The following is a 16,736-nucleotide window of genomic DNA, read 5'->3' as shown; positions in this document are numbered from 1 at the left end:
TAATACACAGAATAGAAGCCGAGATTAATATAATCACGGTTAACGCAGTGGACGTATGTTAAACCCAACACTTTAAAACGTCCACCTACAATGTATTTATTATTATTATCTATAGCTTACATGATAAATATTTTGATGCCAGGAAAAAAGAGCTCAAGTCAATTAAAAAATATATTATAATGTTTGTCGTGAAAAAAACAAACTCAGTTGGGTTTTAGGAGATAACCATAGACGGGCATTTAGAGGGCTACTCAAATCAAGTTTAAATTGGCGTTTGTACAATATTGGTCATATTCAATAAATCGCTCACTAAAAAAAATTGAATTCAATTTACCATTTTGTACAGCGCTAACTTTATGTTCTAAAGTCATTAGTACCCCCCTCGTTCCTCCAACGGGGATAAACACACGGAAAACTCCATTTTTTTTTTGGCGTCTGATAAACCATCTAATTTGGCCAGAGCTAGTTTTTTTTTGTACCTACTTATATTCAGATGGTACAAAAAATAAAATTGAAACGGTCGGTTGGGATGCGAAATGCGAATAATTAAGTTCCGTATGTCTTGAAGGAAGAGGGAATGGATGAAAGTGCGTGGGACACAAATTTATGTTCATTTAACGTTACCTCATCGCACTGTATAACATACACTATACATTACAGCTATCGATGACGCTTTTATTCGGATTAACACCTCAACGCACGTCTCCAAAATGTTCCAATGCAATTCTTCGGTATAAGACGCGATCGACATGAAAAGAAGCAAACGAATTAAGATGTAAACCAGAATAGGAGCAAAAAAAATATTAAACACACAGTAGATAATATGCTGTGTATAATACAACACGGGCCACGGTGTTCGTTCTCATCGATAGGTTATATATTATTCCACACACTAAATACTAATAAGCTGGGTTAGAAATCGTTTAATCCCAAGAACAAGAGTTCTTTTTGGCAACGAGAAGTGTCTTGTAAACATAAAAATATTTGACCAGTCTAGTTGCCCGGTTATATTTTTTATTCATTCCGGAAACTATGAGATTCGAGTATTCGACACTAATACTAATATCGGTCGTTTTCGATTATTTTTTCATGTCAACTTTGCTGAATTTGTATAGTAGAATTTGTATGTATATATATATACATATATATATATATACGTATATATATACATATACATATAAATACACTTCCAAATCAGGAAAAAATTGTGTCCTTCTTATACTTAATGTCTTAATCAATACAAATGACGAACGTGTCTACATATGCACAAAATAAATTTAGTAAATTTATGATAATTTATATTTTAGTATTTTTAAGGTTACTTGTGACACTTGCGAAAGGAAATTGAAAAAGTTTGCATTTTGAATAAATATATTGATATCATTAAAAAAAACTCATCAGAACTTCAAATCGCAATCAGAAAAATAATTGTTTATTTCAAACGCTACATTCCATAACGATATTTCTCTTTTTACAACGAAAAAAAAGGAGATTGTTAAATTCTACTAAAAAAGCTATCGAAATCCAGCACATAATTTCAGTCACTGGACAATGTGCAATTGGTAGTAAATTGATGTAAAACTAGTTATTAAAAGCCACAGCCAGTTGGAAAGGCTAGAGAAAATGTGTACAAAAATATTTCGAAATAAAATAGAGTTTGAATTTGTTGAATTTAGTATGAGTTAGCCCTTGGCCTGCTTTCAGAAAATTTCGTATAACGAATCTAATTTGTTTGAATAAATAAGAGCAGATACGGCACTTGAATGTTATGGAACTCTTTTTATATTTTAGTATAAAACATTTTATTCCGTAGGTATTATTTTTTTGGTAAAGGGGTTGACCTCCACCTTTGGTAACCGAAGAACCCCGACAAACGAATATTACAATAGTATTATGTAATTATTATGTAACTATTTGACTTTTTTGTACACCCACGTTATTCATGTATATTAGTTTAGTTATTATTGTTATTATATTTTTTTATGACATCTAAAATGCTTACTCTCTCGAGAAACGCAATACTGTCATAAACCTAACGTGTTCTACCACCTCGAATCCCCTTCAAAAACTATACATCGGTTCTATTTGTGTCTATCTTGCACCCTATACTCTACCCACATGCTACATGCGAGGATAATTTTCAATCGCGACACCAATGAGTTTTTCGTACAGTCGGCTAACCCTAGAATTCAAATACGTGCGCGGATTATCAACTTGGGCGTGGGCAAAATATCAGCTTAAAAATACAAAAATCAATCAAAATATTCATTACAGTTTTACCAATGATAGATTTCCATGTTACTCATATTGCTTGTTTGTTTCGGTTCAGTGGCAGAATCTGCTGAGAGTTTTCCTGATGTACCGCAGCCCAGTCATGAGCCTGCCCTAAAATTATTCCTTAGCAACCCAAAATCTTAACATATCATATTTTCCGGTAAAGTAGACTTATACCCCGATATTTTTGTTATAAGATGCTTAAATACTTAATTGAATCTATTTTATCTAAAATTTGGCCAAACAAACGTGGGACAACCCACATAAATTTTAAGATTTAAATAGAGTACAACTTTTAAGTAATAATAAGTATTTTGTACATCTAATAAACAAGAAGCAATGTAACTGATTATATGATTAATCTGTAGTATAATATATTATATTGAAACGAGTAAACAAATCCAGTATTTTATTTCCCAGCTGGTTTTTTTGTTCATAGTCTGATGACAATTTTTTTTAATACAACATTAATTACTATATATATTGTAGCTTATATTTGTGTAAAACGAGGTACAATAAACAATACAATTGTTGTTATTTTTACAGTTATCAGTAAAATTTCAATTTAGTTAAGTTAACAATTTATACGATTATAATATTTTACGATTTAGGCATAACATACCTATTACATCTCACGTACTCAATTAAAAAGATGTCGTTCTATTATTGTACTTTTTTAACATCCGGTATATCAATTATATGTTTTAATATTCAGTGTACTCCGTTCTTTAGATGAGTTTCCATTTCCTTGATATAACCCTCTCCGCTATTGTTCAAAAAAGGTAACATTTATCATCCCAAAACACAAGCATGCAAATATAACAATGTGCTATTTCATTTATCATATTAAGTCTTCACGCGTTGAAATTCAAAACGTGTCAGAATCATTACACCTTAAATGTCACATTACGTATGTGTGTGTGCCATTAGGGTATATGAAGACATTTCATTACACTAAGCACTTGTACAACGAACCTTACTTCTTATTTTGGAAAAAATAAATTATACATGACTTGAATAACTGTAATATTATTCGCTGTAGGTATCCCTTTTTGCCTTATTCTGAATTAATTTCCGTATCTTCTAGCTAATTGAAATTCAATCTCGATTAAGTATTTTTTGCGAGAATACCTTGTACCTTCTACCTTGTAGAAACATAACAAAATATGTTGGTTTTAATTGTACTTTTTCCACTAAAAAGAAAATTACTTTTAACTTCCTTTTCAGCTTGTTTAAAAATCAAACATGTACAAGTTGTACTGTACGTTGTCGTACAGTACAACGTATAAAATTGCATAAATACAAAAACTTCAGATTTATACAGGATGATTTTTTTTAAAGTGATCCACTCAATATCTCATTGGGTTTGATTAATTTTTGGGTATGGAATTTTTTTTTTTTCAGTGTTTTTATACAATGTGATCTCAATTTTAACAAACCAGGATGTATATTTTTGGGGGAAGTAGGGTTGTTAGTGCTATAAATTGATTTTGCCCACGCTGAAAAGGTTTGTCCCTGGGTCTTGTGATATAATGAATATCTTCATAACAACAAATGCACAGTGGGGTGTTGGTTGAGGTGATCTCAGTGTCTCTTTCTTGTAAATAGAAATACAGGAAAGGAAAGGACCTGATGGGGAGAAGGACTTCCCTGTATCTCACGAACAACGAATATCGTTATCTGGCAGGTATAGTTTCTACTTTCATGTAAATTAAATTTACGTTATATTAATCATTTTACTATATATTATTATCTGCTTGTGTCAAATACACTGAGATTTCATAATTGTATTATAATTATATTGTATGTTATTGTTATTGGTATACTGTATTACAATATTATAAAACGATAACTATTATAATTTATAAACAGAATACAATTTCCGTATCCAATTTGTTATTCTGCATATTTTAAAGGCTTCTACAAAATCGATTTCCATTTTCCGCATTTAATAAGTTGAGCAAAAAAAACGAAAGAAAAAAAAAATTAAGTACTCCTCAAACCTTGGATAGGTACTAACTGCATAAACCTGTTTTTGGTTTCAAAATTTAGTACACTAATTATTATTATTATTAGGACTGTAAATAAACGAAGACTAATGTCGGTAGATATAGATTTTATAGGAGGTAAGTGATGCCTATCTCAAATACCTCATTTAAGACAGGTGCAGTTTTCGTGGAAATACTCATATAGAACTACCGGGTTGGTTGAAAATGATCGAATTGCACTAAGATAATTAAGATTATGATCTACAATAATTAATATAGTTTCTTAATATAGTTTCTACAAATCTACTTTTCTATTTTCAATACTGTTTTTTTTTTTGCGTTACCGATATAATAAACAAACAAAATCAAATATATTTTAATTTAATATAGCACCTTCCTAAAATAAAATATAAAAGTAATACTTAGTAGATCTCATAGTATAGATCTCAGTAGACGCTGTTCGTTAAGAGGTACTAAATTATACATGTCATGCATCGGGGGGCGTAGCTCAGATGGTAGAGCGCTCGCTTAGCATGCGAGAGGTACCGGGATCGATGCCCGGCGCCTCCAGATCAAAATTTTTGCATTTATTTTTACACATTGTTTAATCAATTATAATGGTTAATGGCTAATTTAACATTCTTTTAATAATAATTTTAGTGAGATTTCCAAAACAACCTATTAGCCTAAAAGTACAATTTTTTCGAAACAGTACTTTTGTTTTATTTAGTACACTATACTCTATTCAGAATAAAAACAGAGTATATAAGGCGAAAAACCTACAATACTATACTTTTAAATAATCTTTTTAGATCCTGTTAATAACTCAAAAGTTATTTTCTTCTATTATACAAATAAAATAAGTTAAAAGCACATTAAAATTTACACCCTTTTATTTATTAACATCGAAACAAGAAAATGTCTATAATTTTTAGATTTTTTATTTATTATATTTTTATTAATTTATAAGATTTGTCAGATAAAAAAAAACCTTTGAAAAAATGTATTAATATTTAATTTACATGTGAATCTAAAAAAATCTCCAATTTTCTATACTGCCGCGCTTTTATAAAATGTATAATATATTATTAAATTAAATAATTATAATAAATTTATCTAATATTATTTTACCAAACTTTTTACTAAAAAAAATATTGTTTACTAAAATTATACAAACTTTCATGCTATTGATAAAACAGATTACAGGTTTTTTTAAAAGGACAAGTGTTGTTAAACTTTTTATAACGATATTATTTGTAGCTTTTTTAATACCAGTAAATAACACGCAAAAAATAAATAATCTAATTTTCACAGTGATATTAAAAATTATTATTTAACAAAAAATATCCGTTTTCTGTTATCGGAAAAAACAACTGTGTTAATAGTCATGAATATTTTTACATTAAAAAAAAATCATCTTGAAGTTATGTATATTAATTAATAACCCTTTGCACACATTTCCCTCATAAACCTTTAGTTGTATTACTCATTTGACCCACTGCAAAAATGGGACTAGAAAAAACAAAAGTTTAAATACAATTTTTTAACATACATGTACAAAATGTTACCAACTTAAACGCCGTTCGTAGCAGCGTAGATAACATTTTTGCATAATATTCATTTTAGTTGTTCAGAAAAAAATGTAAAATTGAATTAAACTTGTGTTTTAAATATCGAATGATTTTTTTACGTCTTTGCATAATATTATTTACAATGTATTAAGAGACTTGATACCTGATGTCAATTATAAATGATACCAATATTAATGTGCTAAAAAAGCATTTTCTGTTATGTTAAATCTTTAAATATAGCATTTTATTAAATTCCAAAGGCAAACCTTTTAAAACAATTTTAAAATTTGAGTATTTAATTATAGAAGTTTATGTTCATTACTTGTACATTTATATTTATCTTATAGAAACATACAATTTATTAACATTTCTTTCAATAAGTATTTTTTTTAACAATTTACCAATTAGGGGCACATTAGTTATTTTATTTTAAAAAAAAAAATCATTATTTGTGGCAAACATTTTTCAAAATTTTATTTTACTCAAATATTGTATAGTTTAAAATGAAGTTTTTAGAAATCATTCATTTGATTCCAATTTCCATCTGAGTATATTGTATTAGTTTAATGCGCCAAATGTGTACTTTGTATAGTAAATGTGTGACGTTTCATTGAAAACTCGGAAAGTGTGTAAATTGTTCATGTTTTTGTCACTATAAAAGCAAAAGTACAGGTTTGTCGTTCTGAAGAAAAGTTAAAACGGCTATTATAAATTAATAATAGAAAAAGACAGAGTGCAGGTAGCAAACAAAAATTGAATTTGACATTCGGGGTTATTTTGGAGACGCTAATTTTTTTTTTATAGGATTAACGTCAAAAAATTCCATTTTGTTAGAAATATCGTGGATTCTCTAGAATACATAGCATCGCAGAACTTCACAGCGAATTACTTGTAAACTGAAAAACATAACACGAATCATAATGTGGAAACATTGCACGTGGGTACCTAATGAGTTTTCAGTCGAAGAATATCCATAAGATGCTAATCCGTAGCTATATACAATTATTAAATGGTTTAAAAACAATTTCAAGGCCTAGATATAATAATAATATCCTCATGTACATAATATAAGGATAACAAATAAATCATTTATTCAGTCAAGCCCGAAAGCGATGGAATAACAATTATGATGCGAAAAAAACAAACAAACCTAATTGTAAGGGTTTTGAAATTATTGAATTTAATCTCAAACATAAAATTTACACCGAATGGTTTTTAGAATATTATTACTTTTATTTTTTTTTTAAAGAAATCGAATGCTTTTGATAGAAAAAAATAATAAATGTATAAAATAGATAAATGTAAGTTTCTACGGTGTATTGTTAGATTTAATCTCTTTATTCAATCGTTGCCTCTTTTGCCAGCTATGGGGTCGGCCACCCTAGTCCTCAATCTCTCCCCTGTCACACCCTCCACGATATTGTTAAATAATAGTAAAATTTTCGAAATAAAAAACGTTTGTCTTGGAAATCACCTAACATACAACTGTCACCTGCGTAAAATAAAGCAGCTGTAATCAAATTAATTATTTCAAAGGCAGAGAGATTTTATTTAATACAAAGTGCTTATTATAATTTTATATTATGATGTAGGCCAAGCACACTTTGTAGTTAATTTGATAGAATATTATTGTACATACACATTTTATTTGCCTTTTTAATAAAACCTTTTTTTTTTTTGTTGAAGATTTTATAATCAATGCAAAGTCGAAAATAGGTATTTTTTTGTTGGTTCCCATTTTTTAATTTGTTCTCAATTCATTAATAATTTATAAGTTGTAGGCAAAAAATGTTCGTCGGAATTGAATGTAATTGTTTTTCATTTATTATTTATTGTACTTTTTCACCTTTGTTAGTACAGCTGCTGGTGGTGCTTGAAAATTGGCACCGACAAACGCAACGTTAATCTGACTTTCAGCAGGTTTTGTATTTTTTTACTATTTGTATTTGTGTTATTTTACAGAGGCTCGGACAAAAAGTACACCAATTCACGTCTGCCATATTTTTGTCTCTGTGTGCTAAATCTTTTAGGATGTAATGTAAGACGATTCAGCTCACAGACATCCAATAACAACTGATATACAATTGGCCCCGTGAGAGTTACGCTAGAATTCCAAATAATAAAAAAATACCAATAAATTCTCTCTGACGCCTTATACTTGGGTTTCAGAAGACAAAATCTACACCGCCAAGTATTGTAAAAATCACCAATCTGATATGTATAGAAAGAAAAAGAAATTCGGTTGACTCAGTTCCATAGATTCTGGAAATTAATTAACTAAATGCAAGAAAAAATATAAGAAGCGTAAGAAGAATATTATATACAATTTTGGTTTTAAACCACACGTCGTGGTAGATTTACATCTTAATATTATGTGCTAAATTATTTTCATTACAAAAATTTGACCATTTATTTTTATTCAGGTACTCAAAACGTATAGTTTGCAGTACGCTAGTTTCCTTATATAGTTTTACTATCTTGTTAACAATGTCGAAGTTAAAGTACTTTCAACATAATATTATATAGATGTACCAACTATAGTATCATCAACTCAAATATGTATTTGTATATTTGCGACCCAAGTAATAGCAAAGATAACCGAGACTTCTATAGGTAATAATATAAATGTAATTTTTGATCTTTTAATTAAACGGCGTTATCTTAATTGTAGGACATTTCAGAATGTAAGCTGACTCTAACGAATTCGATTTCACCGGTATAAGAGAAATAATTATATTTTACTATTATCTTCATTAAACCAAAATACACCAAAACTGTCTCGTTGGTTTCCACGCTAAACAGAAATTTCACAATAAAAATAATTGTAATAATGAAAAGTCATACTTAGGGTTTGTTCGTCCTCATTGCGGTATTATTATATATTCCAACTTTATGTATCCCCCAGGCCCATCAATCAACAAATATAATACCATTATAACGCTTTATCTAAATCTTATACGTACGGATACAAAAGCTGCTATTTGGGTATACAATTTAATAAGGCTGTTCACGAAACGTTTTGACTCTGATGCGAAAAACCGAAGAGGTATTTCAAGACAATAATATTGGATTTACAAGTAATTATAACATTATGAACGGTTATCTATATGATATATAGTGAACATTGGTCGGGGGCGTATTGTATTAAACATAATTGTGTTGTATCTGATAATACTCTGGTTATTGAATCGTAGGGATTGAAAAAGTCCAGACTCTTCGTCAAATGATTTTTCCGGAACAAAACGTGACAGACCGGAACGAAAACCAGCCTGACCGGAACGAGTAGCAAATAATATTTTGTCCCTCGATTTAGTACGTTTCTCCCTTTAGCGTTTACATTAATTTTATTCCGGAACCAAACAGTCAAAAACATGGACTCATCACAACACATAGTCGCAAAAACAAAAACAAAATCGGAAATTATTACTACAAAATTAGGATTAGCCGGCGGATACCCTTTTAGATGGAGTAGCAGGTGACTGTTAACTAAAGGGGAAAATATTAATACAAATGTTTATTAAAACTTATAAGCAATCAAACTTTTTTTCAATCAATAGTCGGAAACTTTTAATCATCAAAATACGTTGAAACGCGCAACAAAAAAATTAATGAAAGGAGAACATTTTTGTTTTTTTTTTCTATAGAAAAAAAATATTATTTACCTAAACTTAACGCATGTTTTGTTCACCGCTCGAAATTAAATGTATTTCACAAAAATCCATACCATCAAATTATTAATTGTTAATCACCATTAGAAATGCACGAATGTAATAAAATGTATTTTTATCTAAAAGGGTTACACTATTAGTGTAATTAAAAAAAAAAAGTTATTATTGTTATTACTATTATTATTACTGTCCCAGGACAGAACTTTTACAATAAATACAAAACGAATGGTTTTTAAATATTACACGAAATTGGTATACTTGCGAAAGCAGCGACTTTGACATGTACTTTACATGACATTAACACTACAATCCAAGTAAAACACTATTGACGTTTTTATACAGAAACTCACATTATGACTTAAGCATACAAACCGGGGTCTGAGTAATTTAGCCATTAGTATATTCAACAATATTATATATTTTAATATGGGTTTATAGGTTGTCATACGTCGTTCGGACAACCTTTCACATACAATGTCAATACCATAACTTTATATTGATATCATGATGCGTTGAGTTTCTCAGAGTTGAGTATTTTTTTAAACCATGACAAGTGTAAAAATTACAGACCGCATTTAAAAAAAAGATACAAGACTTGGTTAGACAGGTCAGAAGCTCTTTGAGAGACCTATGGAAATACAGACCATCAGACCTTAACCACACTATTTATCGGTGTATTCAAAGTATTATTTAAAATGCAATAAATTATAATAACGTTATAGTTTATGGAGAAACCCGTTAGCTACTAAACCTTTTGACTTTTATACGCAGAACCTATGGCATTGGGTATTTTATAAACTACCGATTTTGTCGCATTAATGTATTAAAGTGTAATGAAAGCACAAAAAAAGCTTAGCTTTTATACTGTAAAATACACACCTATAAAAAACACATTTTATAGTTGACATTCGTTTTAATGGTAAAAATAATACCTTGAAACTCAAACCTTAGTTGATGTATCATGTACCTATTATAAAAATATTACAAAAATATTATAGCTAGAATAAGTACAACGCTATAAGAGTGTGTAATTTTTTATTATTTATTATATAATGACAATATATAGTTAGCCAATACCAAAAACAATATTATCTTTTTATAACATTAAAAATCATTAAATTATATTTAATTATTTTACATAATGTGTCTTATACTACTAAAATGAATTTGTGCACGAGTGTGTTATTGAAAGCAATATTAATTAACTGGTTTATTGTGTTAATGACACCAAAGTTGTAAAAATAAAAGTTCAAATGAGTTTTTAATAAGTACTTAACATGCAAACTGAAAGTAGTTGTTTATGTTATTAGCGTCACACTAACGACGTTCTTCAGTATTTTTACTATTTTAAGTTTTTATTAAAAACTACAATAATAAATGCATTTATGATTTGGCCAAAACCAAGTTATTATATATTAAAAAAAAAAATCACCAACCTATAATTTATATTGTAAAATATATGGTTTTTACTTTGTAATGCAAAGTCAGGGTGTCCAGGGTATGTACTCGTTCACTGTGAACCTAACCTAACCACAATAAAATAAAATAATATTTGAATTTATATACAATTAGTGTATGTCACGTAATTTATGAACAATATTATTGCTCTAGACAAAATCAGTTATTCAGAACATATAGGAATACAATAATTTAAAAAAATGTTTTTTATTTACATTTTTTAACGGAAATTCTTCGAATAGGTAATATATTATAACAGTACATTTCAAAAGTATAAATACTTATAAGTTATAACACATAGTGATATATAAATTATAATTGAAAATTTTTAATTTGTTATTATTGTAAATCCACAACAAAGACTAAACAACTTATTTTTTTTTTTTTTGACCTAATAAAAAGGTTATTGAAAATAATAACGTTTTAACTAATTACAATAAAAACTAAGTACAGAATACTCATGTTGTTTAAAAAAATGAATACGTCTGCAGTATGACATCAATTTCTCAAAATAGTACATTTTACTAATAAATTGCATCTATTATTTATAATAACTTCACTAGTTAAAGACAATAAGTATAGATAGATAACGGCAAATATTTTTAGTGTAATTGTATAATATTTATCGGTATCGACTCATATTGTCAATTTTAACTTTCCGATTTATGACCGAAAGTACACTCTTCTATCATCGCTAAATAAAGTGCTGCTCCAAGCGATAAGTCTCGTTCCCCCAAACACATATCTGGGGAATCTAAATTCATTTTGCTAGATCACGTCTCAGATAACATAGTAGGGAAGTCTTGTGTCTTGTTTAACGCACTATTCCTCCGGCTCCGTGGGGTATATATCAATAAAATACTTCCGTCAAGTAAAGAGAGGGGTGGGGTAAAACCTTTAAATCTTCATTAATGGCTCTTCGCTAAACGTACAGTTGTTATAGATTCTATACTAAAGATAAACGTTTTAGCTTTGTTCGTGACTTGCACGACAAAAATTAATTATATTTTTCAATAATATTATTATAACATTAAAACTGTAATAAAAAAATCATACATAGCAAACGAATTTAGTTTTGATATTTGTATGGAAAAATAATTATGTATGTATAAGTTTTCAGTATACGGTTGCTGCTTTAAATTTACACAATTTGTTCCAATATATTATAATAGCCGTTTTATGCACTACTAGTAAAATCATTTAAATAATTTAGAAACAACAAAAAAGTGAACTTTTCACATTTTTGGCCCAAATAAGGTAACTTTTTGGAAGTGATTTCTGACCTATGGTCCAGACACAAAAGTAAAAACCCATCATTGTAGAAACAGAATACCCTCTGGACTTTGTAGTAACATTTACACGGTCAAAAGATTACATTCATTGCACCACCGAGCGCACTATTTCTAGTAGGTATCGCTGTCAATACTAATTGGTACAACTAAGCCCGTGGAAAGCTATGGTTTTTAGTACTATGGGTGCTTGCTGAATTTACTAAGAACTTATTGTTATTATATACGTATATAGCAAAACGCAGTGAGACTTTAGACCAGTTGGAGTACACGACAATAATCCTGGGTCGACAATTGTGTGCCCGTGTAAAATTACCACCATTGTAATATTATTTCGGTGTTGAAAAACTAAATATCTTACCGTGGTCGGGTAGGCCGCGACTTTTACGCAAAGGATCGCTGTAGCGATTACGACCGCGCTGTATACCGTCGTCATAGTGTAATCTTCTTCAGTTGCTGCTTCTCCAAGTGATGTTGGCCAATGGCTTGTGTGTGTGGACGGTGTTGGAAAAATTGCAAACGGTTAGGCCGCCGACGTGCGACAACAACAAAGTCTTTGGGTTGTGTTATGGCGGAAAAAAAATGTTTTTCTTAAAAGAACCGTATTGCTATGCAACCGTGCTAGTATGAGCCGCGAGGAGACGGTGAACAGGACTGTCCAGTACCGTTGGCGGCCGAATAAGTGCGGGCACCCGAAATGCCGGTCGGTATATATATAGTTATGCGTATACATTATATATATGTATATATATACAGGCACACGTTAACGCGCGCACCACCTCGGTGGCGGCAGCCCCGCCTTTTGCTGCTCCAACCCCCCACGGTCTCTGGCCGACGACAGCGGCCGGCAGAGGCTAAAGCGGTTTTCATCTATTGTCCCGCCGTTAAGTCCAACAACGTCCGAACAAAATAATAATAATAATTTTGATTTTTAGTAAATAAACAAAAACATGGAAATTTAATACGATCAAAGTGTATTTTCCTAAAATAAAAGTTTGACTACCGGTTTTTGATAAAAAAAAAATTGTAGGTATATCTGCTCGGTCAAATTTTCAGGCTTTAAGTCTTTAATGCCACACCTAAAACAATGAAAAAGTTTCTACCCCTCGGTAGAAGGTTAGAATAGGTAAAAAAAGGTTCTCCTCGAACGAAAAAGATTATGTTATTTTTTTAGGTTTCAAGTATACATCGATGGTACTATATCTAGAGAATAACTCACGCGACTTTTAAAGTAATCAGAATATTTTTAAAAAGTCATATGTATTGTAACTTTAAGATGAAAAATGTGTACATTTTTTTGGGTGTTTTTATCTTGATTTAGTTTTGATGAATCTTTTTCAATTTTTGATCCAATAAAGTGCCTTTTAGGTACGATTTCTGATTTATAGATTTGATACGTATGGAAATCGGTTCAGCGATTTAGGAGACATCATAGGTCCAAAATTAAAAAGAAATATATCATTGTAATAACAATATTTTCTCAGCTGCGAATCGAAGATAAAATAGATAGAGCTAGATAAATCGTCCAAAGTAAACCAAAGTCGGATCATGTCTGTTACAATAGAAAACATTTTTTCAAATTTGTTTGGATTTTTTTTTATTAGAACATTTTTTACTTAACATGTGTAAATTTCAAATTAGGTTCTCCATAAAAACGCTTAAAAAACAAAAGAGGTGAAAACGTAAGAATTTTCATGTTTTGATTTTTTATGAAAAATCGAAAAATGGGGGAAAACGACCTCAATAATCAATATAGTTGAAATAATTATGTGTAAAAATAAGATAATTTTCCGTTTTTATGACTTTTCTATGAACTTTCACCTCTTCAATAAATGCACTTATAAAAAAAATTTTAACGGCAATTTGTGGTTTCTAATATTACCATAATTATGCCATTGCGTTACTAGTAAAAATATTATACGGGTACAATTATATTGGTAGGTTGTATATAATTTTATATTATAATTTTTCAGGCTAAATAGATTTACATCAAAGGGTTCTTAATGAAAAGTTGTATCATATTTTAACTTATAAGGGAAAGTGATTAATGATTATTAATCATTTCAAAAAAAATTTGATCACCTAATATTGTTATAAGGTTATTATAAATTAGATAATATATATAAATATATATTTGTTTTATTATTGCTAGCTCATATTTTTACTCGTAAAAAGTAATACAAATAAAATACATTACTTTAATTCTTTAATCATTTGTCTTGTGAAAAGTATTTTTATAATGTAATTACATAATACAATGACTGAAATTAGTAAACTTTTTAAACAGGAAACATCTGTGCTAACTCAACGAACTAGAAAATCATGAAACTGTTTCAAAGCAAAAACTTGAAAGATTGTTTTAAGGATGTATTGTATTCTTTAGGCAATAAATTACCGAAATTTAAGTTTTTTTTTAACTTGTGTTACACAGTGCACTAAATGTAAAAGAAATTAAACTTCTTACTCCATCTGTTAACCCTTTATTAAACAATTTATTTAAAGAGCTTTAAGATTATTTAATCTTAGACCACTTATTGATAAGTAATAACCCTTATATTTAGACGACATACGGACTACGGCCAAAACGCTAGTCACATTTATTATACTACCTAAACACTCTTTCATTTACTTTATCATTATACCATTATATACCTTCACTAATTGATAAACTAAAACTCCTAGAAAGCTATGGTTTTAGTAATACTTCCTGAATTTACTCAGATCTAATATCGTTGTGTTTAGCAGACACAGTAAAACTTTGGACCTATGATTTATGGATTATACTACTATAACGGTCGACGATATTATGTTTTAAAGTTACCACAATTTGAATAATTATAATTTTATGCAGGAAAATTAAAATGTATCTCTCAACAACACACGTTCTGGCGAGTTTATTCGTTATTAAAATCTCAGATAGATACCTAATGAAGTTTGGTAAAAACATTTTAATATTTAAATAAAAAAGGGTCCTATGAAAGTCTAATAATTAGTTTATTTAACCTTTTGACAAAAGTATAAAGTTTTTCCGTATTCATTTTAAATCAGCTTCGATGCATTAATGCATAGTTATAAAAGTATAATATGTTCCATAATGAACCTATGTTGTTCTTTACTTATGGAAATAAGTAGTAATACAAATTTCATTAAAAAAACAGTAAAAAAAAAAAGTAATTTTCCAAAAAATTGGAAAAAGTATTTATAATTCAAAATGTTCAAAAAAAATGATAAAAACGACTAGTTTTATAAGTATTAATAATAAAGTTATATGTTAATTTACACAATATTAAATTTAATCATGTTTGATACCTAATTACTTTTATTTTAAATAAAAACGCAATTATAAATTAATGTTTTTCGGAAAAAACGAAAATAAATTTAAATATCTGAATTTTTCCTTAAATTAGGGAAAATTAGTTTTGTATTCTTAAATTTTCCTGGAAAATTACCGTTATTTTGATCCCTAGATAATTTAGTTATTAAAATCCGATTGGCCTTGTTAAAGCTGATTATTATTTAAAAGAAGCCTTTACAGTGCAACAAAATCTTTTTCACCAATGCATTTTTAAAATAAAAGTCTTATTTATTACTTTTTGCAGAGTGCAGTTATCTATACGACTTTAAGACTGGAAATAGTAAAAAAAAAAATTGGAAAGAATGAATTGGACTTTAAAAAACTACATAAAACAGTTAAAAATGTTAGTCAGTTTTTTTTATGATTAGGATTTTTTGTTTGAACAAACTTTGATTTTAACCTATTTCACTTGTAATACAACAGTATGAATTATTTAAAATTGACAGAAGGCCTCACATGTACATATTTGTCTACTTTGCGCGTTCAGGTACATTGTTACCGACCGCGTTATTAACCATAATGGCCAAAAAGGTTGTGTAAATAATATAGTATCTCAAACAAATATCGTTTGTCGACGGACATTAAACAAGCCATCATTTCCTATGCATAACAGCTATATATTTTTATATTATACAGCAGTAACCCTTGCCCGGCGACAATAACAAATTACGGCTTTTCGGTTGACTTTTCGTCGGCACCTGCACGGGATCCGCCACTAATTCCACGTACAACCGGTGTGATAAAAAAAAATTAAAAAACCCAGTATATTATTCTCTTTAGTCCCGTTAAGCCCGTATTTAGATAATAACACAGCTAGTGTGATGTAGGTAGGTATATATCGTTATGACATTATTTGCACACCCACATGCGCCCACTGACGGGTGACTTATCTTCTTTACGTTTGTATAACTCTTCACTAAGCTCATATTCCGAAAATGAGACGTTAATTTACAACGACCACTCGCCAAACAAATAGTATAAACCAGCTACCTAACCAACAGGGCGATGTCACGACCAGTCGATTATGCTCTTAAATTTTGTAATAATCGACAACATGCACATAACGGTTTGGTACGAATAAAGTCATACATAATACATTGGAAAGTCGAACGAGATAAAAAATTTAAAAAAAG

At 29.3% G+C, this 16,736-nt stretch overlaps 1 protein-coding gene and 1 non-coding gene across 3 annotated transcripts in view; one reads left to right on the top strand and one right to left on the bottom strand.

Moving 5' to 3' along the window:
* LOC126833447 (orcokinin peptides type B-like) overlaps positions 1 to 12,925 on the bottom strand; it is a 43,740-nt gene extending 30,815 nt beyond the window's left edge. For both annotated transcript variants that reach the window (XM_050564794.1, XM_050564792.1), the window contains exon 1: positions 12,610 to 12,925. In XM_050564794.1, coding sequence (XP_050420751.1) covers positions 12,610 to 12,684 — 75 coding nt within the window. In that variant the 5' untranslated portion in view covers positions 12,685 to 12,925. The remainder of the gene's footprint in view (positions 1 to 12,609) is intronic.
* Trnaa-agc (transfer RNA alanine (anticodon AGC)) lies at positions 4,760 to 4,832 on the top strand. The gene has a single exon. It is a non-coding gene; the product is annotated as a tRNA-Ala (tRNA).
* Positions 12,926 to 16,736: the final 3,811 nt, after the last annotated feature.

Source organism: Adelges cooleyi, unplaced genomic scaffold (assembly GCF_023614345.1).
Source record: "Adelges cooleyi isolate 19-005CV unplaced genomic scaffold, UGA_ACOO_1.1 ACOO_flye_CR_arks_rails_tigmint_CR_PRNA_2, whole genome shotgun sequence".
Classification (NCBI taxonomy): Eukaryota; Metazoa; Arthropoda; class Insecta; order Hemiptera; family Adelgidae; genus Adelges; species Adelges cooleyi.
Note: the sequence above shows the minus strand (reverse complement) of the source record. Positions and strands in the feature narration are given on the sequence as shown.